This window comes from Sander vitreus, chromosome 11, assembly GCF_031162955.1.
Source record: "Sander vitreus isolate 19-12246 chromosome 11, sanVit1, whole genome shotgun sequence".
NCBI lineage: Eukaryota > Metazoa > Chordata > Actinopteri > Perciformes > Percidae > Sander > Sander vitreus.
In genome coordinates, this window is record NC_135865.1 from 8553854 (window position 1) to 8581363 (window position 27510).

General features: G+C 39.4%; 1 protein-coding gene across 8 annotated transcripts in view; it reads right to left on the reverse strand.

Annotated features, from left to right (window-relative positions):
- LOC144525055 (partitioning defective 3 homolog B-like) overlaps positions 1-27510 on the reverse strand; it is a 238559-nt gene that overhangs the window by 123226 nt on the left and 87823 nt on the right. For 6 of the 8 annotated variants that reach the window (XM_078261533.1, XM_078261535.1, XM_078261532.1 and 3 more), the window contains exons 6-12: positions 22872-22955; positions 20264-20389; positions 16236-16494; positions 14611-14719; positions 12598-12737; positions 12245-12373; positions 721-912 (exon numbers count right to left, since the gene is read on the reverse strand). In XM_078261533.1, coding sequence (XP_078117659.1) covers positions 721-912; positions 12245-12373; positions 12598-12737; positions 14611-14719; positions 16236-16494; positions 20264-20389; positions 22872-22955 — 1039 coding nt within the window. The remainder of the gene's footprint in view (positions 1-720; positions 913-12244; positions 12374-12597; positions 12738-14610; positions 14720-16235; positions 16495-20263; positions 20390-22871; positions 22956-27510) is intronic. The other 2 variants (XM_078261531.1, XM_078261530.1) reach the window with 2 other exon arrangements.

Sequence of the window (27510 nt, forward strand, 5' to 3'; positions counted from 1 at the left end):
CTTCCCTGGTGTGTCATTTACGCCTCTACAGCAGACCTGTTTCCATCTATCCATGTCTGTCTGTGCACAGATACTCAACACTGCACAGGGGTGTATATGTGCGGCCTGTCTGTGTCTCTGCTGTCTACGGTATGACATGTCAAATGTGTCCTGTTGAGTAAGGGGTCAAGAGTTAACATAACAGGAGCACATGGCAGCAGAGACAGCTGAGGTGTCCCCAGAAGACTCGTAAATAATAGGTTCTGTACTGATGGTAGTTGTTTTCCGGCACTTTCTGTTCATTTAAGAGGTGAGCTGTCTTTGACTCCCTCTGGAGAAAATATTGCATCTTCACCGCATGGAAGTCAGAGCGCTTACTTCAGGTGAAGCATACTTTCTTTCAAAATTTACCAATTAGTATTTTCCAGGACCCCGTTTGTCTTTATCTGAGGGCTCCCCTTGATTAAAGAAATTCTTAGGACACTAACACCCAAACAACTTTGTCGACTAAACGATTAGTTGATTTAATCGACAGATCTTCAAAACTTTTCTCCACAAAGAATCATGCAAAAGCACAACCTAAAATGTTGTGGTCACCAGAGATGTGTTCATAACTTCCTCGCAAATAAGTCCTTTAGCATGTAAAAAGCATAACAAATGAATAATCGACTAAAGAAATCTTAGAGGGCAGTCCTACTTTATTTATTGCTAATTTGGGTTTGTATTAAAATATTAAGTCACCTTGTATGCTGCCCCTCCATGTATAATGGATTTAATGAAGATGCCCAGGTCCTCTCCTGTCTCCCTGGACTTGTTTCCTTTGAGGCTGATGCCCAGGCCTGCCGAGCCGGTGTCATTAAGGGGCACCTCAAACATGAGCTGCTCCTTCCCGTTCTCTGGAACAAAGCCTGTCACACGGGATATCTCGTCCTTCTGGGAGTGAGGGAGAGAGTAAATGGAGGTAGAAGGAGAGAGACATCGATGAGGAGGAGAGAACGGTGGCAACAAGGTGAGGAGACTGAGGTCAGTTCATTGGACTTGAATAGTCTCCAAAAGCTGAACTAAAAGCTTTTCCATTTGAGAGAAACCATCACAAGGAGCTTTTCAGCTAAATTTCTCTATGAGTGAAAATGCAGCGGGAGTCTATTTTCGAAGGAGAAAAAAAAAAGAAAAAAGAAAAAAGCGAATTGGACTCTCTGCTTTTATATACTAATCTTTTTTTCTTCTTTCAACTCGGCAATATCAATAAAATGACCTGTGCATTTTCAAGAGGTAATTGGAGAATACGGCAAACACAGAGAGCCAGAGGGACACAAAAATAGTGAGAGCAGAGGGAATATGGAGAGAAAAGAAAGGTTGTACAACAAAAAGAGAAACACGAACAAAAGACTGGCTGTGTAGATAAAAAACAAAATATATTTTAAACCCAGAAAGATGGTGAAACACCATGTTATCAACAAGGAGGTATGGCAGTAATGACTGAGTCTGAGACAGAGTTAAAGGAGAAAATATCAGAAACAAAGACAGCAAGTGAATCCCGCCAGAGGAAAGTGTGTGTTTGAAGCCTGTAATGGCTCAGTGGGAGAGGTAACACTGTTACACTACATATTTTATATACCTTTTTTTTTTTTAAATGTAATGTCAAGTAAACAGCATTCATCGAAAAACACTATTCCAAATACTGCGTGCTTTTCGTAGTTCAGTCTATTTTTCTAAAATATGATCTAGAAACCAAACTTGAACAGAAAGAAGATGACTTTGTATGAGGAATGTTATGATCTATGAAGACACCACTGTTGTTAACAAGGATGTATCATAGTACAAACATTTACCGACAGAACATAAAAATTAAAAGATTTGCCAAAATTTGAGACAATTTATGAAAATTCTTTCAAACTGTTAGATATCTAGTACAGTAGAGTGTGGAAGGCATTGCATTACCATTTGTCCATTCTGATCATTATTAGACTGGGCTGCATAGCACCCGGAGGTGTTTCCTAATGACTATTCATGACATACAGTATGTGAGGCTTAAAAAGTGTTTTTAGACGGATGGAAGAAAAGAGTATGTACACTGACTCCACGCAGCTTAAGGATCAGCTGTGTGTTTGCAGCTTGTGCGACTGTGTCTGTGAATATACTGGATGTGCTGTGTTTAAGTTTCCACGTCAACATTTCCATACTTACATTTTTTACAAACTTACAGTTTGTCCTCGCAATCAAATTTTCTGTCTATAAATGTCTATATGTACATTACTGTGTGTATGAGTGTGTGTGATTACCAGAAATAATTGCATGTACTTATGGCAGAAAGTCCCATGTCTGTGTGCAGGTGCCAAGCTTTAGTCTGCATGCGCCTGTCTATGTATATGCATTCAGTCTGGCTCTGTGTGTGCGAGTGTGTGTATGTGTGCGTTTGCGTGGGTCAGCAGTGTCAGGTTTAGACTGTGTTTGTCTGTGGGGATTGTAGGTTTAACGGCGTTAAGCCGACACAAAGTCCTCTACTCTGCAGAAAACTCCCCCCCCCCCCCCCCCCCCATCAGACTGACTGTCCAGACCTGATAGGAAGCTCCATGACCTTAAAAAGAACTTCATAACACCCAGAAGAGAAATGTTAGCTACTTCAGCGCATAATTAGATCGAGATATTGTTAGTCTTTGAGATTCTGTTGTTCATGTTCATGATTTAGCAACTTCTCAGTTTTTTTCTGCCACCGCCACACTCTCTGTTTATCTGATTGAACTTTCCTGCCTTGTTAATTTATGATTTCTTTTTCTTGCGCTCAGCACGGGACAGAACCAATGCCAGAATGAATCAAGAGAAGAGGACGGGTGTTACACTGCAGAAAAGTTTGAAGCAGCATTTCTCAGCTTGGGGGTCAGGACCACCCACAGGGCTGAGAGATGTTTTATGGAATCTGACAAAAATATGCAAATGTATGTAAAGTTGTTTATCTGGGTGATGAATTCAATTTGCCTGTAAAACAATGAATAAGCACAGCATCTGGGCTGCCTCTGATAATTTACCAGACAAACAGCCCGTGAGAAAGTAAAAAAAAAAATCATTCTGTGTCAAACCTGGCTGTTTTGTGGGTTTTTACAACCAAGTGAATAGAGAAAAAAAGTGCTTGTATTCAGTAGCTGGACTAAATTAAACAAGGCCTCTTTTTATCATTAACTGAAATTGCTCTAAAAAAAAAAAACATGCAGGAGTGGACAAGGGCACAAACAAATTGTAAGTGCACACCGCAATTTCATGGAACATTTCTATTATCTCAGTCTCATTGCCATGATAGGTGGTTACATCTGTATGCGATACTAAAATAATAAACAATGGTGTGTTTTCTCTTTGCTGCTATGAAAAAGGTGTTTGTATCGTTGCTCCATGAACTCCATCAAATCCATCCGGTTATAGGGGAAAAAAAGCTGTTTGCATAGATGAACATCCTCATGCTGGTCGTTTAACATTTAAATGGGTTGCCACAATGATGGATCAACAGGAGGACACGCTATTAAGAAAGACAGCGCGGTGTCTGTCGGTGTGTGTGAATGAGTATGCGTGTTGTTTTATTAAACTGAGCCAGAGAAACGTGTTTGGGAGAAAGATGGAGAGACATTATGTTAAAATGAGCAAGAGCAGTCAACTAAAGTGTCCGTAACTCACCCCTAAAGGCCAGAAGAACTGCAAGGCAAAGAGAGAAATGGAGAAAGATAGTAAGGATCAAAATGAGGGAGGAGATGAGAAGAATGATGCTTTAACTTTACTGTGAGTATTGTTAGGGGCACTCTAATACTACTCTGCTAAAAACTTTATTTGTGTGTAAGGATACCTGCTTCCAGCTACATGGCCTTTTAATGAGAGCTACTCGCAGATGCCCTTCTACCTGGCCATGAAGAGAGAAAATGTGTGTGTGTGTGTGTGTGTGTGTAAAGCCCCATGCTGTGGAAACGACTGCCCAAGGATCCATTTTACAAGGCCAAACAACAGTAGCTGCTGTGTTTAATGCGGCAGTAGGTGTGTTAACACACACACACACGTGCGGACACACACATGGCTGAGGTAAGTACTCCCAGGGACAAAACCTGACATTATGGGCTATGCTTTTGACTTATAAAAAAAATAACTGTCCCATCACTGACCACTAACAGTAAAAAAAAAAAAGGATGAGACACACAAAAAGAGACGCCAAACACAGTGGTTGTTTGGGCTAACATATGGGTGACCAGTGTCTGTATCTAGGAGATGGAAAGAGCTTTTTTATTTTTTTTAAAGGAATTGGGTTGATATTTTCTATATTAGGAGCCTGTGAGGGATGTGTTCAGGGGGATACACTGTATAATGTGACTTGTCTACAGTCTTTTCTAGTTAGAGTACAGCACTAATGTGGGCAGTGTACAATCTCCCCTGGAGCTGCATTTTAGAGGTCTATGCATGCAGGGAAAGCCAGCCTGCAAGTCCTGTGAAACCCACAGCAGATGTTGCAGACGCAGGGTTCGTTTTCCAAGGCTACAAGTGGTAATGGGTGGTCACGTTGTAATAAGGGGTCATGCTGCACGCTGGTCAGCCTTCTGTTCATGTGCAGAAGTTCCCCATATGAACAGCGAATTGCGTCTTTGCAACAGTTTGTGAATCATAGCTGTTGTCTTCTAGATGTTGAAACATTAAAGGGAGTCTTTAAATTCAACAAAAAGAGATACATGTTAATTTGTGAGTTTCAGAGGCGCTGTATACGGACTTTGTTACATTTAAACAGAGCCAGGTTAGCCTTTTCCCTGTTTCCATTCTTTTTGCTAAGCTACATTAGCCAGCTGATGGCAGTCACTTTGTATTTAGCTTACAGACATGAGAGTGGTATCAATCGTCTCATCAAACTCAGGGTATGAAAGCAAAAAAGCACATTTCCCAAAAGGTCAAACTCTAATTTTAAACTGATTTTAGGAGATTCATGTTTATCTTTTTTAACTGTTGCTGTAACTCTAGTTTTGTTGGTGAGTAGGAGTAACGTCTTGCTATGACAATACCAATGATGATCCCCATTGGCTTGGACCCACAACTGACATGTGTGACACAACTGTGCTGAGGGCTTTAACACGCAGCAGCGACTTTAGATGATAGGCTGACGAAGGAGCCGATAAACCTTCAATAAACAGCTGAGAGATGTAAGATAAGACAGAGAGACAGAGAGAGAGAGAGAAGAGAGAAGAGAGAGAAGAGAGACATGATACCCTTCTCGACTGCTCTCCACTGGGATGATGGCAGCTCCTGCAGAGACACCAAGCTGCCATGGATTGTGTGTGTGTGTGTGTGTGTGCATACACAGGTCTCTGAGGGTGTAACAGATGGGGGATCTACTGTAGTGATTCTGCGAGGTCACATTGGTGACGATGTCAGTGAGATGTAACACACACACACACACACACACACACAAATAGACAACAGACTGCAAAGAAGTGCACGGACGCACACACTCTCTTACGCACGTGCGCACGCACACACACTGGCTGCAGCGGTGATGGATGAGGGATAATCAAAATGAAGAAACTGTTCAATAAAGTTGTTTTGTTTTGAATGTGTTCTGTCACCAGCTGCCAACTGTTTACTGATTTAATATGACAGTGTGTGTGTGTGTGTGTGTGTGTGTGTGTGTGTGAGGAGCATCTGGCACTAAGGCGAATGTTTCCTGTTGTGGAAAGAAAAATAAAAATAAAACGGAAAGACAGACAGACAGAAGAAGGTCTTGCAGCTCATCACATCCTGGATGCCAAAAGCAGAGCTACACAAATAGCTTGAAGGAATCACACTTAAACCTTTCATTCAGTCCTCTGTATTAGTAGCCACTGCGTGTTTGTAAATGGTTTGTATTCATATCCTCATCAATTATGTTTTATTATTTATGCTTTAGTGTTTAAGGCGAGGTAGATGGTGATGAATGTAATGACATAAATCCTACTATGCCTCATTTCTGTTTCCATCTAGTTTATTCCTGTATATTGCTAATCCATAAATCAATTTTAACTTAAAGCCTCCCACCACTAAAGAAAACAGTGTTTTATTATGTTACTTTACTTGGATGTTTGAGCTTTACTGTGCAGAAGGAGGAATGTGCAGTGTGGGAAAATTTCTCTGTGCCCACCTCAAATCTCCGTTAAAGAGATATTTGTACGCACATGCAGGATTTTGTGACATCAGCCAGTCGTGATCTACTATGCAGTTGAGTCTGATGTGGAAATAGCAAGCCTCCTGTGCACATGCACTGAGAATGAACTTGTCAGTAAAGTAGGAGACATCATGTGTCCAGCACTTTTGAAACAAAAAATATTTGCATATTTATAGATTCTGGATTTGTCAAATTATGATTTCATTTGACTTGTGATATTTTTGGAGGGGATCTTTAAATGAAACATGTTTTTACTTCTCTAAGAAAAAAAGGTAAACACTGTATATTTGATGCATATTTACACATTCCTTGTATGATTCTTCACTTTTGTTGACAATGTACACAATATATGATCTGTCTTCATTAACTTACTTATTTCATTGCATTTTGGTGATATTCACCAGAACACAGTTCCAAAGGAAAGCAAAGTATAAAATAAGGCCACATGGAAGAACAAGAGAATGGGAGGGAGAGGGAAATAGAGGTGTAAATTGTCTGGAAGCAGAAAAGAGCATCTTTGTTTTAGACATTAGTTTCAAGGCACTCGCCAACTCAGCAGGCGTATGCTTGTTGGTGTGTGAAGAGAATTGAAAGACTGAAACTTTTTATGTTGCATGTGTGAGTGATTGTGTGTATGTGTGCACAAAATGCCTTTACAGAGAGCCAACATTGCAGGTGGACGTACACATTATATTGTGGAATTTGTATGTATATGATTTTATGTCACAGAAAGGCTTTGTGACTTCGAGTGTGTGTGTGTGTGTGTGTGTGTGTGTGTGTGTGTGTGTGTGTGTGTGTGTGTGTGTGTATAGAGGTGGTGTAATGTCTTTGTTCTACAGTGAGCACAGACATTAGCAGACAACACCAGATGGTGGGCTAAAATGAGACAACGGAAGAGAGGGGGTTGTGGAGGAAGATAGACAAGATCCTTCCATCATTTCATCATCATCCTTCTTCTATTTCCTCTACATTAACACCAACAAGCTGGCATAAAATTATACGCATCAAATCAGTAAAACCTCTTAGAAACTGTTCCAATATCACGGTTTAGTCTGCTGGAACATGGTACAATGTTGGAGCTGTGCATAATGTTTTGTATAAAAGAACAATGTAAAACTAATGATGACCGCTCACAGCCATTCACATCTGCATTATTACAATATCAACAGAAAAAATTCTGCTCTTGGCGGTGGTACAAAGTTGTTCCTCTGTACTTTATTAACCTCCTTCAGCTTTTTACCAAATGACAGGAAATGGAGATGTGCAATGTTGTCCTAAGCAAAGATTGACTAAAAGACATCTGGTAGTAAAATAATTATATAAAAAAAATGTCATGACTATGAGGCAAGAGCCATCAAAGCTTTGACACTTTAATGTGAATTCTCTAGAAAAATGAAATGGCTAAAAGCCATGTGTTAAAGTAAGCACATAAGGATTTTTTATTTTAAAATCCAGACCTGTCTGCACACTTAATTGGCACAGTTGTGAGGAAGTTTGTGAGAATGGTATTTATGTGCAACATAAACCTGGACACCACCTGGCTTATGCTTGCTTATGAGGTGTGAAAATACAAACATGGTGTAAAAGTCATTGCTTCTATGCACTCCCTTGTTTTTAATACTCTTTATTTGCACTGTCAACCACAAAAGGTATTGCCAAAAAAAACTACTATAAGCAAATCAACACTTGGCAATAACCAAGGATAGAGCTTCCCAACTATAACTGTGACAGCTTATGTGCTTTAAGATATGCCATCACGGTGAAAGACATTCAAAATGTACTTAAACATTGACAAGCTAAATCTTCCACATACTGTAGAGGCTAAATTGGAGGCACACGTCAACATTGTTAGGGCCTTTACAAAAACACATTTCTGACCTCCTACCCTGTTCAGTCATTCTCAACAGTCACACAGTTGGACACTCATTTGTATCCTCTCTAATTATTTGATTCTTTACTTTGCTACCAGAGTTTCCAACATGGCAACTTTCTAGCTAGATTTAGGAACTTTTTAGACCCTCTTAGCGACTTCCATTTCTAAAAAGCGACTATAGACAAATGTAGCAAATTCAAACCATCAGGGGGAAAGCGAGAGATAGTATATTGTAATTAATTTCCATGCATGCTGCTCAGAGTCCACGGCTCTTCTGCCAACAGCACGGTCTCCCTCCCTCTCTCTTTGGGCTGTGAGCAGCAGGCAGTTAGCCGACAAAGCCAATAAGCTTCATCCAAATGATACGTGATGATGTCACAAACGTTGAAGAAAGGTAACCCAGGAGCAATACGCTCACCACTAAAACAGCAGGTAAAGGAGGACCACTACTGTCCTGAAATCCCCCCCCTCCATATATACAAGTAATTATTGTACCACACTATAATGTGTAACATTTCTATCAAGGAGTGTGTTTACAGCTTCACCGTGCAGAGCTGCAATTGCACTTGTTCTTCAAAACTATTGTGACTGCTGTAAAAACCCCAATCCGCCGTTAATTACACAGTGGGGAAATCTATTGGGGCGTACTGTCTGTCAGGAAGAGAGGGTGAGGGCAAGAGCGACACAATAAGGGAGAGAGAGAAAGGGAGAGGCAGACACACGGAAAAAGTGTGTTGATTGAAATCATAGAAAAAAGAGCAAACTGTTAAGACAACGTGGACAACTTCTTTCTCTCATTCCCACACACACCCCAAAGTCAATCAAGACATCCATTTCCAACTAAAAAATTTAAAATATATACCAGTGGTGTGGATAAGTACCATATTTAATCTTCTTTAAGATCTTCAATCTCTTTCCTTTTATCATAAACCACCAAAGCCAGAGATGATTGCTCAGTTTCCTGTTTGCAGGCCCACATCTTCCTCAGTCTTTATATTAGCATTCTCTACATCCATCCACACAGAGTACACACACATCATCTACCTAGAATGATGTATTCAAGCTGAGCTAAGCGTGCTTGTGAGAAACGCGCAGCTTACCCATGTCATTTATCAGTTCTCACACTAAACTGCAATGAAGAGTAAATCCATCCATTTTCCATAGTCATTCATTTAGGGTGATGGGGCTGAAGCCTCATCAGTCTGCCTTTCGACCGATACATCTCCTTTATACATCTTTCAATCTGTCCTATTTTGCACCAATATAATTTGCATTCTCATTCATTTAAATTCAGCAACAGCAGCAGAAACTCTAATTCTCACATTTAAAGAGTGTATTGGGCTCCAACACCTCCCAACCAGCAGCATTGCTGCTGTGCCCAATGCAGTGAAGAAAGATCTTTCTGACACACTGTCTACGACCTATGGATATCTGCACTAGGAGAATTAAACTTCTGTCTAAACATAAATACATTTACGATCACATGCAATACGTCAATCTATTACAGATCAGCTCCAATTTAGTCTGACATCATGACATTAGTAATTAGGTTTTATTTCAGCAAAGAAATGTCATGAGGATGATGAGGCTTCATGTTCTCACGAATAAACTGCAATAGTTTTAATAATCTTAGTTTTGCATTTGCTGTGCAGTTGCACTCAAATAGATATTTTCTTGACTTTGAATTCCTCTACATTGATATGTGTTAACAGTACCTGAATATTTTGACTAACTCAATATGCCAACTATATTCTAGTCTAGGACAAAAGAAAATGTTATTAACAATAAGATATACATTTCAGTACACACACGCACACTAAACGCAACTGCAGGCACACATCCACACACACCAGCTGTGTCCTTGAATCATTGGTTGGTTTTAGCAGCCCTCCGAATAGACAGACACAATACTTTACCTATGGGAGGCATTTTGGTGTGTACATTTCAATGCCAAAGGACAATACATTTATTTTCCTGTGGTGAATAAGTAAGTGTAACTGTGTGAGTGTGTGTATGAATAATACTGGACCAAAGGGGGTCCGTTTCCTGACTGGGTCTCGTACCGATGTGGTCAAGTTATATGGCAACCGGCTCAAAATTAATCTGTTGTATATGTTCTGTGTAGTAAAGTTGGCAAAAGATATAACTCACAAAAATACAACTCCAACAATCAACATGGTAAAATGAATACTGCGGTTTAGTTAAGTGTGCTTCCTTTGGGCTAGTAAACCTGTCAATCGAACTTTGGTGCTGTTTGTTTGTCTGAAAGCAACTGCTTCAACCAGAGTATTTTATGATTGTACATGTGAATTTAAACAGTTAAATCCAATTGCTGATTGTAAACTGTTCAGGAAATAATCTTGTGATGTGTGTGATCTGTATAAGCCATACAGGCTATATGCAAATCATTTTGTAACAATAGTAACATGTATGCGCATCAGCATCTTAGTGTAGGATTTTCCCCTGATTAGTCAGTCAAAAGCCTGTTGTACACATAGTAATACAATGGGTTTTAATATATTATAATATTATATTGTAATATGTATCAGTTATAATCAATTTATTTCTACGGTTGTACATTTAGAAAAGTCCTTTTTTTTTTTTTTCCCCAGTGGACAGCAACAATCCATCTGCAAGCAAAACAAAAATCATGATGAACTCCCCCTGGGAATTAGCTACCATGGCAGCTTGGGAGCATAGTTTGCTGTCTAACAGTATGGAGGTAGAAAAGTATTAGGAGCACTGCTGTAGCAGTGAGGTTTTGAGTGACAGTGAACAGTGTGATGAGTGGAGGTTTTTAGCAACACTTGGCCACTGCCATGGAGTTCAGACATGCGTACATGGAGAAACTCTGGACTAGATACAACATTTACAAATGAACCATAAATGTTAACACATGTACTCACTCCAAAACATTGTTCCTTTTCCTGTCTGCAGAAACAGAATTTCCTATGGGGCTCAGGGTCGCATGCACGTGCGTGCGTGCGTGCGTGTGTGTGTGTGTGACTTCCTGGCAGCCATTGAGGAAACATCAGTCGATAAGAGTGGAAAGAGGCACAAAAAGCAAAGTAAAAGGTGGAAAAAAATGAAACAAAGACATGAGTGATGGGTGGAGAGGAGACAAAAGCAAATTGGGACAAATGAACAATGGTGGTGCTTCTTATAAGAAAGTAAGACTGGGCACGTAGGTTCATGTGTGCAATAAAATTATGCCTCAAAGTTATAGGGCAAAGTGATAATTACCACCAAGACAGCTGTGATGATAGTAATGAATATGAAATGACCCTAGAGCAGTGGTTCCCAAACTCTTTAGACCATGGCATCCCTTCAAAGGATTTGTTTTGTTTTTTTGTCATGTCACCCCGAGCACCTCAACCCCCAGTATAACATGTACGTAGATGCTGACTGCTGAGCTCCCGAGCCGGAAAGCGTGTTCTGTTACTACAGCAAACGGCAACCATGAGCTGTCATGAGCTGTCATGACAGTAGCTTTGAAATATTTGAAAACGTAACATTAAATGTAGTTAATGTAAATGAAGCCAATTTTTTATTGGTGAAACGTTATTAGAAACCCATGTTAGACTAACAATAATTTGATAAATGTTCCTACTTTGGGAACCACTGCCTTTGAGAGAAAAGAATAAAGAGCTACAGACTTGTGTGAAAGCAGAAGGGAAAGAAAATATTTCAATCAAGAAAATTTGTTTTGTGTTGAAGAGCAAACAGCAGAAGGCTAAGAGACATTAGAAATATAGAATTTTTGCACCTGTAAGTTGGAAATAGTATGAAGAGAGATGCATGGTAGTTGAAGGCAGATTGAAGGAAAAAGCTTGGAAAAATAGAACAAAGATGAATAAAATAAGTGTTTATTAATCGACACAATGTCAAAATTCAGCTGAAACAATGTGCCAAGGAAAAACTGGCACAAAATATTACCAATATCAGCATAAAGCTTTACAATGAGCTCATTTGATTCAATCAGAATGGAGTTCTAAAAAACACTGTATAACATGATTGCTTGGTAAGAGAGAACATGATGGACAGGGAAGTGTATCATCGTTCAGATTATTCAGAAAAGCTTTCAATTACATGTGAGGTTTATGTTTATAAGAAGCCTTCCTATAGGCTGCTGAGCTGTGCATCATCCAGGCAAGCCTGTTGATTGGACCAAAGAAATTGCAAAATTAGAGGGAGTTGAAATTTGAAAACAAGAACTGGTGGTGATTGGTTCTTACCATCTCTCGGGGCAGACACATGTCTTCCTGCCGTAGGACCACAAGACACACACTCTCTCCTTGCCGCGTGCTGCGTAGCATACATACCAACTCTTCTTGGCCCACACCTGTGATATCCACACCGTTGACCTACACACAAACATGCACACACACACACACACGCACACACACGCACACACACACACACACACACACACAAAGTCAAAACACCACCATTATCAGCATAACTGTCATTTTTTCCTTGTCTTCATTACATATTTGAAATGCACAATGCCAGATTAGAGTAACAACACAAGCATGTGTCCTTTTGTAAAATGCCTGCATGAGTCTTATAACAGTCAGCTGCCCTGTACCTCAAGTATGCGGTCTCCAGACTGAAGGCGTCCATCTTTGACAGCGGCTCCACGTGCCAGAATGTTTTTGACTAGAATAGGACCAGGACCGTGGACTGAAGCATCTCTGGTTACTACAGTAAAACCAAGACCTTCTGGACCTAGACACACATAAACAGATATACAAACACACAAGCAAAGAAAGGTGAGAGAATAGTGAGGTGAGGTACAATAGTAACACCCCTGAGCTTCTCGAAAACACTACTGTATAGCGGTTTATTTCCTGTCTCTATATTCGTCCTCCACAGGCTTTGAGAGTAAAAAATCTGTCCTCACACACACACACACACACACACACACACACACACACACAGACAGACACACATACACACCCTAAACAACTCCTGAGAACCTCAACACAGTGTTGTTGACTCAGCTCCTGACTACATATTGTAGTGCGATAACTTAAAGCCTTCAGAGATTGTGTGTGTGTGTGTGTGTGTGTGTGTGTGTGTGTGTGTGTGTGTGTGTGTGTGTGTGTGTGTGTGTGTCTTTAAACCCTTTAGCTATAGCTGGTGCTACAAGATCTGCAGGTGTCAAGGTTTTTCAAATAGGCTCAGGTGTGGGGCAGAGAGGAGAAAACGAAAATGAGGAAGGGACAAGGAAAAGGTAAGAGTGAATGTTCTGGAAAGAGACGTTATGAAGATTACAATAGTAATCAGTGAAAAACACGTGTCCACCCACACCCACACACACACACACAGAAACACAGACTTGTGTGTTTTATAGACCTCATTTAGTCTGGTCTCTTTAGCAGAGCCAAGTCAGCAGTTTGGTCCAGTATGAATTCATATCAGCAGAAATGAACAGATCAATAAAGACTTAATAGACCATGAAGAGAGGAAATCAGGAAGATGGAGAGAGGAAGGGTAAGAGGAAGGAGAGTCAGCCAGAGAGCAGAGAAAGGAAGCTTTATAGAGATAAGCACAATGCTGGGCGAACAGCAGGAGAAATAAAGAAGGTCAATTATATACACTCAGAAAATGGCACGAAATTTGCGAAATTAGCGAGTGAATGTGTAAGAAAAGTGAGAAAAGTGAAACAAATATATAGAGATAATAACAATAACAACAATAACACTTTCTTTAGTTTTCTCTGAATCTCTAAAACAAGGGTACTGATCTGATATGTACAGTATTAACATTAAGGCAGGGCATTTGTGACACCCTAGGCAATCCAAATGACCATAAAATAGTTACTATTTGCACACAGAGAGAAAAGAATATGCATATTTATTTTGAAGATAACTAAACTTTTTTATATGAAAAGTGAATTCAAAGGACAAGGAACTGCATCAAAAGATCAAATATAAGACAGTCCCTCCAGGATTTCACAGCCCTTTTTTTTAGATTGTTGCGGCCCAAAATGCCTGATTTCGCGGGAGCTTTTGTAAAGAATTGCAATAAAAGTTGCGATGTCTTTTGTATGTTTGTTGCAATGAAGTTGTGGGAGACAGTGAAAGTTGCAAAAAAGTTGCGATTTTTTTTTTTGGTATAGTTCTTTCAAAATAAAAAGGAAACTTGTTTTGGGGAGAATAAAACTACACTAGGCTGAGATTTCCTAGTAACCTTACCAAAAAGGCTCAGGATGCTGTAAATGTTGGTATAATATGAAAATGGCTGGTGGATTTAAGACAAAAAATAATAATTTATTGAATTAGAGTGCACGTGGGACTGGTGTGATTGGTTGAAGTCGCGGGAAACTTCAGCTTATTGGTCAAATGTGCGGAAAAGTTGTGGTGATTGGTCAAAATTGCGAGTCGCACCAAATTCGCGGTGATTGGTTGAATTTGCGTGAATTGGCGCGATCGCGACATCGCGAAATCCTGGAGGGACTGATATGAGAGTTGTGTGTCTTCTGAAATATTTCCACTCATCATTAAGTAGTACCGTAAGTAACATTACAGAAGAATGCTGACCAGAGACCTCTATAAAAAGACGCCTGACTCTGCATAAGAAGCTAGGTGTGCCTCACCTTTCTTTAGATCGATCCTCAGTCTTCGTCCTCCACTCTTATTGGTCACCAAGCTGGAGAGGGCAGGACTTTTCTTATGGAGGGGGCTCTCACTCCTCCCCTTGGGTGTCTAGGTGGAGAATATAAAGCCTTTAAGTACATTTTAAAGCACTAAAACACATTAAAAAGTAAGGCTCCAAGAGAAAATGCCCACAGCATCTTAACACTTAAAATGGACCATTTACATTTTTGTCACATTCTACTTGCATAATTTCTATGGATTTGAGGTCTTTTATTGATAAGAGTGAGTTGATATTTGCCAAAGCAAAATAATGGCCTATTAAACACAAGTGACAACCTATAATTCATTGTCAATGTCATCCACTTATTGGACATTGCTTGAAGTTTTTTGTATTATCTTTTTTTGGTTTGCAGAACTTTCTGAAACATGCTTTTACTTTGTTGTTGTGGGTATTTTGCAGATATCAATGACAACAATGTCAAAGGCTAGTATATGGCTGGACCAAGTATGGTCAATATGCTTAATTTTGGCCAATTATTGTCACTTGTTGTGTCAATAATGTGAATATATATATATATATATATATATATATATATATATATATATATATATATATATATTAAATGTTCCTCTAGTAGTGCTGACAGATCGAAAACCAGGTATTAAACAGGCCCTAGGGCTAAAACTGTAGTATTTATCATCATGCTGCAGCCTCTCCCCTGCTCTGTCGGGGTTAAGCTCCTCCACACACACACACACACACACACACACACACACACACTTTCGCCAGTAAAAAGCCGTCACTCTATCAATACACCTGTTCAACAAGTATAAACATGTTCATGTAGAAAGTGATAGTTTAATCTGCTCTGTCACACTCATCCTTTGCTGTTATGTTTTACATGAGCACAGCATGCAATTGTGACAAGCTGAAACAAAAGCTGGCTGTAAGAAGTCTAACTGTATCTTTAAATCTGCCACAAAATTCATCATTAAACTGAAAAATTGAATGTGTCTGAAAATGATACAAACACACTTTATTACACTTCATAAGTGAAAATGAAATATTATATAATGTGATCAATGTTATGTACTGTGCCAATGTAGGGAACCACAAGAAACACATTACGTAGAGCCCTGCCAGAAGTTTATGGAACTGTGTTCCAAATGTCGTTATTACAGAATCACAGATAAACAGATTTTTTAATAAAATAAGGTGATAATCAGCTGTTGCTAAGTAACTGTTGCCTCTGTGCCAGCTGCTTTTCAAATGTCAGCCATGTCACCATGGTGATGTTAAAGACACAATTACATATGCTTGAATCATAATAGTTCTAAGAAAGAGGTGGGAACCAACTAAAATAATGTGGAATTGATACTGTTTCTACAAAATGAACATATCCTGACAGAATTCAAAGAGTAACAGTAGTGGAAAGTGTGAAAAGATTGAAAGTAATTCCCGCGTCAAATATTTTGGACCAAGGACATAAAATCATGCCATTTGATACCTTCAAATAATTTTAAGTTGTTGGAAGGAGGAAGGCTTGCGGAGACATTCATGTGTGTATGTTCTCAAAAAAAAGTTGTGTAGAAAGTGTTATTTAGCTGTGTCAGAGCTACTTACACTTACAGTGGCTTCCACAGTGGCAGCTTCTTCTGCCAATCGCATGGTTGGATTCTCAGAGGGCTTAAACACAGGTTTGGCTTTGACAGGTGGAGGTGGCTCTTTGGTCTTGGTGATTCGGGGGCTGCTGTCTGGACCGGCACTGTTGCCAAAAAGCTGACCAATCAGACTCTTCTCATAGCGTTCTCTGTTACAGGAGGGAACTACGTCCAAGCGGACAATAGGGGAACGCATTGCCTGACGGAACACTTCCTGGGCTCTAGGAGGGTGAAAGAGAAAAGGAGGAGAGAGAGAATAAGGCAGACAGACAGAGAGAGGAAGAAAAAGAGGTGAGCAATCGGTAAAAAATGAAGAGAGGGAACAGTAGAACAAGTTTTTGTCAAGAAGTGGGTGAAGTTTTAAGCAAAGTTTGTGTATGTTTGTACTACATATGGCACACATTTACCATTAAAACTAATCTGTTAATCACAATAACATACCGTGTGTAGTGATCAATCTCTGACAAGCAAAGTCATCATCACAGGATATATGATTCAATTAAGAGAAAAACAATAAAGGATGCATGGTATGAATCAGATTGCAAAAGACAAATTAAAAAAGTTCCAATGAATTGCCAATTATTATAAATGGGGGGTTGGATTTTCAAAATCGTACTGTGGCATATCTTAGGCTCATATTTCTTTACTAAACTGAATTTAAGTGATTGTCAATTCAAAGACTTATAAGTATTCCCGAAACTAACAATTGCTTTCATTGGCAATTCTTTTTCAAATTAATCCAACTGATTATCTAGTCTCTTAAATTAAAGAAATAATGAGAACAGGTAATAATCCCATTTTAAATTTACAATAATATAAAAACACAAAAAAGTAGAAAATCTTTGTGTTTAAGAGGCTTGGAATCCAAGACAACCTTAAATGTTGAATTTGGGTTATCAGTAGACCAGCATGTGTTTTTTTTCTTTTAAGACATAAGACATATTAGAGCCAGCGATGAAATTGATTCAAAATGTCTTATGTAATATATATTTTGTTTGTATTTTGTTTTGTTGTCTAGCTAAACGTTTTGCTGTTAAGTAGTTTACGTCACGTGATGCAAGACAAATTTAGGAGAATTCGGTTTGATAAAGTGAAACCAAATCAAATGTATATCTTTTTATTATTAAATAATTTACAGTTATTTATAATTTATAATGCATGGTCATTTTTTAACTGTAGTTCATTATTCTGCATTATACTGTCTTTCATCTGTCGATTTCTATGTATTTTCCCACACAGTGGTTACTGTCTCTGTTGCTGTGCATTCATCTTCACTGAGCAACAAGACAAACTGAAGGCAGGACAGAAAAGGAGATGCAACGCAGAACAATGACACCTGTACAGCAGGCCTTTATAATCTCATGATCTATAAGAGAGATCATTTTGCAGATAATTAGTTTATATCAGATTATGCTAAGTAAATTAGGGGGACCATTGTGTCAGAGGCTATTGGTACACACCATCATTCACCTCAGATAACCGACAGAGAAAATCCAGTTTATTTAAACTCTATTAGATTACACTCCTATTATTTCCCACCAAGATTATTATTAGATGTATAATGATCATACAGTTTCCGTAACTAGAGACAATGTATAGAAAGTCATGTATGAAGAATATACAAATTTTATCACATTAGATAAGCAATAATAATACATTAACATTTTATATCAATATAACAGGAACTTATGGCGCATCCAGACCGAGGCAGAGGCAATATTTGCATCGCTTTGATCGTGTCAGTTTGATCGCGAGATAATATCGGAATCATTTGTGTTTAATTGCACCTCACGTGCTACTCATTACACGACGACAAGCAAACAACTTTTAAAATGCTTGTTTTCTGAATTAAGTTCAGGTCGGTCAGGGCTATGCTAACATTGTAGCTGCTCTTTCAATACAACAATAGACACATTTACGCCACACTCTGAATTTGTGCATTTGCGTCTTTGTACTGACTTTGTATGTAATCCCACTGTCAAAAACGCAAGCAGTGGCCATAACAGACGCGCCAGATAAATCTGGTGATAAAATTGCATTGTGGGGAAGTTTCCAACTAAATCAAAGAATCACTCCAGAAAATCAACTTATACAGGTATATGTCAAATATATCTACTGCACATTTTTGTGTGTGTTTTCAAATGGGTGGTCATTTCTTCCAAATTCTATTCATACAGGATTTGCATACTTTAACCATTAAACACACTAGGCTGTCTAAGCAAGTGCTGATGTCACACCTTGCTGAATGACACTTGTAGTGATTTTCATTGAAAAAAGACTACAATACAGTACAATGAAACTAGATACGAAAGCTGTGTGTGTTGATGTGTGTATAGGGACCATTGTGCACAGATGATATCATTATTGTTCCTGATTGGACAATGTGTGCAGGCACATTTGTGTTAAAGAGATATTCTAATCAAGCAGGCTACCTCAATACAGCTGCCAAGTTGGGACAATAGAAGTGTGAACGTGTGTGAGCGTGTGTGTGTGTGTGTGTGTGTGTGTGTGTGTGTGTGTGCGTGTGGTACTCATAGGGATCAGTGGACTTTCAGTGGCCTACTTACACATACTTCACTGAACCAAGCTACACATCTCAATACACCTGCCATGACAGCACAATACTGGCAGTGTGTGTGTGTGTGTGTGTGTGTGTGTGTGTGTGTGTGTGTGTGTGTGTGTGTGTGTGTGTGTGTGTGTGTGTGTACGCGTGCGTGCGTGCGTGCGTGCGTCTTGGGTTTGGTGTTTGTGAGTGAGTGCACTTGGGACTATACACCTGTCTTTGAACAATAGGTGCAAACCCCTCCGGTGATAATCCATTTACCTACAGTACAGCATAAAATACCTCATATAAGCTTATTACCACACTGAACGCTGGACAAGGACTATTGTGTAGACTGTATTGAAATTGTAATGTGCTGTAATCATTATAACATCCACATCAGTCCTTGTAATCTGTGGCAATCGTTTTTACAGTGTGTCTTTTTTTTCTCCATTTTAATGCTCTGTAATCATTGTTACATCCTAACATACTCTCACGTTAATGTACTTCTTTTTAGGTGCTTCAGTGTTACAGTAAGCAAACTCTACTGTGAAACATCTGGTCTCGAATGAATGTTAAACAAATCTTTCCTTAGAGGAAGGAGGTGGAACGAGCAGACACACAAAGGTCGGCTCTAATAGACGCACACATGGGTGGATTTGTAAGCAACGCTCTCCAAACATCTGCCAAGTGTCTTTTTGCTGTTCTCTGTGATGGCAGTGCAACAGTGATACACTGCAAGCCCTCTGACAATGGAAAGGGAAACAAGACACACAGAGGCAAAGACAGCAGGGAAACCAGAATTTAAAAGGTTTGACATGAAGTGCATCTAACCATATACAGTATACACTTAGGGCTACTTTTTCCATCTGATAATGTTATGTAGGGGACACACTGAAATCTGAATTTATTTTACTTTCATGTAATTTAAGACTTAAATTTAGATTTTAAAGGGCACCCAGATAGCTCAGTTGGTAGAGCAGGTGCCCATATATAGAGGTTTACTTCTCAATGCAGCACATCCGGGTTTGACTCCGACCTGCGGCCCTTTGGTGCATGTCATTCCCCCTCTCTCTCCCCTTTTATGTCTTCAGCTGTCCTGTCTAAATACCCCCCCCATCTCAACTCTACATTTAAACGGACGGCAAGTTTGTTTTTTTCTTACTTGGGTGAACTGACCCTTTAAATAAATAGGACCTAGATCCCTGCATTAACCTAAAATCATTAATTGAACATATTGTTCCTGATTACAAAAGCATGTATCTGTATTTATATTTATTGTATCAGAAAAGCAAAATGTGAGACTTCTATGTTGTAATATGATATATTACAAATATTGTTAAGACATCCACATTCATTCTGTTTCTTTTGTAGATATTAAACTAATCTCAGAGGCATATTTTGACCTCTTAGACCCAACACAACAACACAAACAGTGTTGCACTTACTGGCTGAATGTCTTGTCCATGAGGTCGGTGTTGTTGATCATGACGATGCACTCATCCTCTTGAAACAAGCCCTCTTTTCTTGAGCGACTCTCTTCCTCCACTCCACGGATGTACAGACCAAGAGACCTGACAGGAGAGAGCGTGGAGAGGACGGGAGGTTAATGTATTTTCCCTTCACTTCTACAGTTTTAAAACCTTGCACACATGCACACACATACAAGCACACTTTCTTATAGTGACTTTCAGTGTGTGTCCCAGAGGACTGATGTGTCTGATTGCGTAATCCACTGAGACCGTCCATATGGTCTATTTAGGCATATTTCTATCTACACCCCCTAACTATCTGTTTGTGTCTCGTTGTGGATTTCTTTCAGTGTAACAAAGACAACATGACAAACAAGCACACAAGTAATTAAGATACAGTCAGGTCCATAAATATTGGGACATCGACACAATTCTAATCTTTTTGGCTCTATACACCACCACAATGGAGTTGAAATGAAAAGAACAAGATGTGCTTTAACTGCAGACTTTCAGCTTTAATTTGAGGGTATTTACATCCAAATCAGGTGAACGGTGTAGGAATTACAACAGTTTGTATATGTGCCTCCCACTTTTTAAGGGACCAAAAGTAATGGGACAATTGGCTGCTCAGCTGTTCCATGGCCAGGTGTGTGTTATTCCGTCATTATCCCATTTACAAGGAGCAGATAAAAGGTCCAGAGTTCATTTCAAGTGTGCTATTTACATTTGGAATCTGTTACTGTCAACTCTCAATATGAGATCCAAAGAGCTGTCACTATCAGTGAAGCAAGCCATCATTAGGCTGAAAAATCTAAACAAACCCATCAGAAAGATAGCAAAAACATTAGGTGTGGCCAAATCAACTGTTTGGAACATTCTTAAAAAGAAAGAACGCACCCGGTGAGCTCAGCAACACCAAAAAGACCCGGAAGACCACGGAAAACAACTGTGGTAGATGACCGAAGAATACTTTCCCTGGTGAAGAAAACACCCTTCACAACAGTTGGCCAGATCAAGAACACTCTCCAGGAGGTAGGTGTATGTGTGTCAAAGTCAACAATCAAGAGAAGACTTCACCAGAGTGAATACAGAGGGTTCACTACAAGATGTAAACCATTGGTGAGCCTCAAAAAACAGGAAGGCCAGATTAGAGTTTGCCAAACAACATCTAAAAAAGCCTTCACATTTCTGGAACAACATCCTATGGACAGATGAGACAAAGATCAACTTGTACCAGAGTGATGGGAAGAGAAGAGTATGGAGAAGGAAAGGAACTGCTCATGATCCAAAGCATACCACCTCATCAGTGAAGTATGGTGGTGGTAGTGTCATGGCGTGGGCATGTATGGCTGCCAATGGAACTGGTTCTCTTGTATTTATTGATGATGTGACTGCTGACAAAAGCAGCAGGATGAATTCTAAAGTGTTTGGGCAATATTATCTGCTCATATTCAGCCAAATGCTTCAGAACTCATTGGACGGCGCTTCACAGTGCAGATGGACAATGACCCGAAAGCATACTGCGAAAGCAACCAAAGAGTTTTTTTAAGGGAAAGAAGTGGAATGTTATGCAATGGCCAAGTCAATCACCTGACCTGAATCCGATTGAGCATGCATTTCACTTGCTGAAGACAAAACTGAAGGGAAAAATGCCCCAAGAACAAGCAGGAACTGAAGACAGTTGCAGTAGAGGCCTGGCAGAGCATCACCAGGGATGAAACCCAGCGTCTGGTGATGTCTATGCCTTCCAGACTTCAGGCTGTAATTGAATACAAAGGATTTGCAACCAAGTATTAAAAAGTGAAAGTTTGATTTATGATTGTTAATCTGTCCCATTACTTTTGGTCCCTTAAAAAGTGGGAGGCACATATACAAACTGTTGTAATTCCTACACCGTTCACCTGATTTGGATGTAAATACCCTCAAATTAAAGCTGAAAGTCTGCAGTTAAAGCACATCTTGTTCGTTTCATTTCAACTCCATTGTGGTGGTGTATAGAGCCAAAAAGATTAGAATTGTGTCGATGTCCCAATATTTATGGACCTGACTGTATAAAGGCAAGCAGACATGTAGATGAAAACATGATAAAGGGACAAATTCAAATTTACAGGCAGCCAGTAAGATGGTAGTATAGACTGGCAGACTATTGGAAAGAGATGGAGGAGGTGTAGAGAGGAAAAAGGGAGTAGAGAAAAGGGAAAAAAAAAAAAAGAAAGAAAGAGAGTGAGGAATTTAAGGAGACGATTGGCAGGGTCAGGTGAGTCATGTGAACAGCCGTAAAAGCTCATCCTGCTTTCCTTTAGAAAATCCCCATCCACTGTCTGACTGTCATGGTCAGACAGTGTTTTTTTCTTTTTTTCAGTGTGTGTGTGTGTGTGTGTGTGTGTGTGATATTTCTGCACTGTAGCACCAGAGTCCAGAATTCCTTACAAATACAGAACAGGATTATGAGAATATAACTACATACTGTAGCTGGTAAGACAAGACTTTTAGGTTAAAGGCAAAAAGAAAAAAGGCCTTATATCTCTATTGTGTGTATGCATTATTGTATGTGTGTGTGTTTGTCTGAATGCACACAACTCACCGTCCACTGAGTGATGAGCTGTAAGGAACCACATGGATTCCCAGGGGACTGTCCTCTCCAAGGAGCTCCACTGTTCTAGTCAGGCTACACAGACATACACAACACCAAAATCCAATCAGTGGGAGAAAAACAAGATATTAGTACACTAAAATGCAATACAGCTACAAGTTCTGTCACAGTAAATGAGGGCAGCTTTGACTTCTGTTCTGTTTGCTTCCAAAGACACTCTGCATAATGATTACCAAGCCAGGGACGAATCTAGCATTTACTGGAAAACACACAATTCAAATGTGAAAACGTCTGATGAATCCTTTCTCATATACCCAAGACATAAAACCTGACGTGGATTGAGGAAGTGAGAATGAGACCATAACACAGAGGAAGAAAAAAAAAGAAAGCATGATAACAGAATTGTATGCAAGGTCTCACACGCAAACACATGTGGTGTGCAAACACGTACGGAGACCAGAACAAAAACTTGAGAATGAAAACGTGTCTCCTGGGGAAACATTTTGAAAAAGTGCTATCCTAGATTGACACATCGCTTTCCATGGATGCATTCATTGTGCTAAAAATACTTTTTTGTCAAGGACTTAATCCATGTCTGCGAACCAAGCCCTTAGAGAAGGGAATGCCGACACTATTTAAAGTCAACAAAACTGCAGACTGCTCTGTGTGTGTGTGTGTGTGTGTGTGTGTGTGTGTGTGTGTGTGTGTGTGTGTGTGTTTATGCTTGTCAAAACTTTTTTGTGCCATTCATCTCTATGGGGTTCTTCCTCTCTTTCAATCTCTCAATGTCTGCGTCTCGTTTGGATTATTCAAGCGTGTGTCTGCTTTACATTCTGTCTGTGTTTTAATGTGTGTGTTGAAGTCTTTGTTTGTTTGATTAGTTTATCTATCAGAGCACAGCCATTAATCCTCCCCTGACCTTCTCCCTGCGTGTTTTTTCTAAGTGAATTTGTCTGAACTTAGTTTCTCTCTCTCTCTCTCTCTCTCTCTCTCTCTCTCTCTCTGCTCATTTTGTCTCCCTCTCTCTCTCTCTCTGCTCATTTTGTCTCCCTCTCTCTCTCTCTCTCTAGACCATCCATCCATCTCTAAACTCCCATGAACTGATAGCAGTACAGATGCTGATAAACTCCACATAGAGGGTGGTTGATGATGGGGGTGGCAACAGGGTAGAGATGCAAAGTGCAAAAACAAGTTATTTCTCTCTCTCTCTCTCTCTCTCTCTCTCTCTCTCTCTCTCTCTCTCTCCACACACACACCCATACATATACAAACACACACACAAAGCTGAAGCTGCCTCATAGTTGCTCAGCAAATTTAATCCAGACAATAGGACAAAAGGGACTGCAAGATAAAGGAAAGCCAGGGCAGAAGGAGGACAGATGGAAGAGGGAGTTATGAAAAGTAAGAAAGAATATGGGGGAGGAAGGTAGGGATGGAGAGAAAGGGTAGGAAAGTGAGGATGGAGAGAGAAGAGAAAGAGAGAGGTTATTAGTAGAGACGAAAAGAGCAAGGGATGAAAAAATGGCAGTGGATAGGTAAAGAGATGGAGTTTAATGAAAAACTAAAGAGAGCTGAGACTTAAATGTTGTTCCAATTCCATACTACAGTACATACTAAATATAAACATGCTTTAAGTCTATAGACTAAAAACTGTCGGCATGCATACTTCATGCAAAGCTGCTGACAGCTGCAAATTAAATTAATGTGTAGATTGTGGTAAAAAACATTATTACATTTTCAGGAGCTAAATGCTAATATTAGCATGCTAACATGCTCAAAATAACCAGGCAGCAAATGTGTATCATGCTATGCAATGCTACCATTTGCCAGTTGGCAGTAAACACAAAGTACAGCTAAGGATAATCTCACTTGTGGCCATGAAATAAAATTTGGACCTGATGGTGATGCAAGAAAAAAGATTGGTCAGTAGGATTCATCTTTTTCAGATCAAAAATGTCAGTACAAAATGTCATGTCAATCCTTTAAATAGTTGTTTGACTGACCAACATTGACATCCCTAGATTCAAACCACTAGCATGGTTAAAAATAATATGTTGTAAAAAGGGAAAGAAAAGGGAAAAATGGATAGATAGAGATAGATAGAGAGAGCGAGAGAGAGAGAGTGAGCGAGAGCGAGAGCGAGAGAGAGAGAGAGAGAGAAAGAGAGAGAGAGAGAGGTGGACTGCCATGGAGAAAAAGGGAAAAGAAAGGAGAATGTGCGGGAGGTCTGGAAGCAAGATATAGTAAAATTAAGGGAGGAGGAGGCACTGAATTAATTAGACAAGGCTAATGAATAGCATTAATATGAGAGGGAAAATAACAGCCAACCAGCCCTCTATCCTTTCCTGCTGTTGTGCCTCTGATCTCCAACACTCCCACTAATACACACACACACACACACACACACACACACACACACACACACACACACACACACACACACACACACATACACACAAAAGCACTTGAGATCCATTTGCGTTTCCTTTTTTATTTTTTGCGCGAAATGTTTGACAGGCTGCATCACTGCAAAAAATTAAGTGGGGGTGAGAGAGAGACAAAATGGGTGAGACTTGAGAAAAGAGAGAGGGAGCGCGATGAGAGAACAAGAGCCAAACACACAGAGAGGGAGAGAAGCCGAGAGAGATGAAGAGAGCAGGTGTTCTCTTTATCCACCTGCCACTTCACTGATCCTCGCTATGAAAGACACACAGAGGAAAAATAACAAAAGAGGAGGATGTGCATTACCAAACCACTCTCTTACTCTCACTGCATTTCACCCTCTCAACCCTCTTCTTATGTATCATCTCCCTTTCTCTCTCATTTTTTCTCTAGGCTGGTCTTCAAAGTGCAGAGTGCCAGAGATGTACAGGGTAAAGAGAATGCAAACAAGTAAACGTATGTGCAATACTGCTAAGGTGTATGCAATTTCACAAATAAATTAAAAACACACTCTAAATAATAGCTATTTGATGAATGAATGATTAGTGTATTATACATTGTGTAAAGCATAATGAAATGAATAGAGAAAAGTAACAGTGAACTATCAAAGAAGAGATACTTTAGCTGAAGTTGCTGTATTATGTTTATACTACTGTAAATACAGTATGAATAGAGAAACTTAAGATGGTGGGAGAAGTAAAAAATAGAGGAACAAAGGCAGGGAAGAAACACAAGGATAGAGGAAAGGAAGAAAGAGATGGATAGATGAATAGATGCAGACCCAAGTATCTTAAAACTGTCACAACAGGGAAGCTCACATTTGATGAAGAGAAGTGTTCTGTCCCCTTCCACAGTTTGTCTTGTGCATCCAGTGAAACCTATTCACCTTTTCATCTCCTAGCTTCTAAAACACCTCCAATACAGTGCCTTATTTCACAAAGAAATATAGTATGATGGTAATGCTATTTCAATAAACCAATTCACAGTAAATCTGTTTCCCTGTATAAAAAGCTCATTTTGATTCAAAGGTAATGAGTTTTCTGGTGACCGTGCTGTGTGGTTAAAATTATGATGAGCCATTATTGTATTTTATAGGTGTAGCTATACACAAGGCGCAACACACACACACACACATGCAGGGAGGACCACAATGTGAGTACAAACATACACAGCAGCAGAAACGTATGCTTTACTGTTCCAATATTTATGGCAGCATTCCTCTACTCATTTTGGACTTTTTTTTTTTGCAATTTCAAGGATCGTTTCCCCGGCGACCACAAAAACCATTACATCATTTTTACATTACTCACAGCTGAGATGGTTTGTGTCTGTGAGATTATGTGTACATGAGATTATATGTGCAAAAAGTTCTTGAGAAAATGAAACAAATGCGTGCGTCCTGAATAATGACCTTTCTATCCACTGCATTGAACTGTATAGTACCCTAAGGTGCGATAAAACTAAGAAAAAAACAAAATGTCCGATCCACTTCCATTCAGATGTTCACATTTAGTTATTTTAAACTGAATTTGTTTCTTATCAATAATTCAGGTGGCAGGGTTGTGTGTAGGCCTGCACGATTAATCGTTATAAAATCGCGATATCGATTCACCCCTGTTCACGATTTTTTAAATGACTTCGAATTTTCTTTTTTTTCTCCTTCAATTCATTTATTGAAAGCATTTGACATTGACATTAACATGTTTTAATTACGTAAAGACATGTTCAGTGAGTTCAGATAGAGCCTGAATCAGGGCCATATTTAGTTCAATGTGTTATATGTTTTGGTAGCCTACTGTCAGGGGCGCCGCCAGGAATTTTGGGCCCCGTGACAAAAAATCTAATTGGGCCCCCTCTGCACAGCTGTTGTCACCACATCTCTAGGACCTAACTGTCCCATCAAAAGTTTTGTATAACTCTAATTAAAGGCTTGCAACTGTCTTGCTTCTTGTAGTGCAATACTAGTACTAGCACAATATTTACTGCTGGTGATTTGTACATGCATGCAAGTCTAGTATGCAGTTCACTATTTGATGCAAGATTAAAAGCAACCATAAAAAATGTGCTGAAGGCCATCTTTTACAGTTTCAATGTATTTTTATTGTAAAATTTGACAAAATGGAAAATTCTCTTAACAAATTATTGTTATTATTATTAATTATTATTATAATTATTAATGAAAGATTTG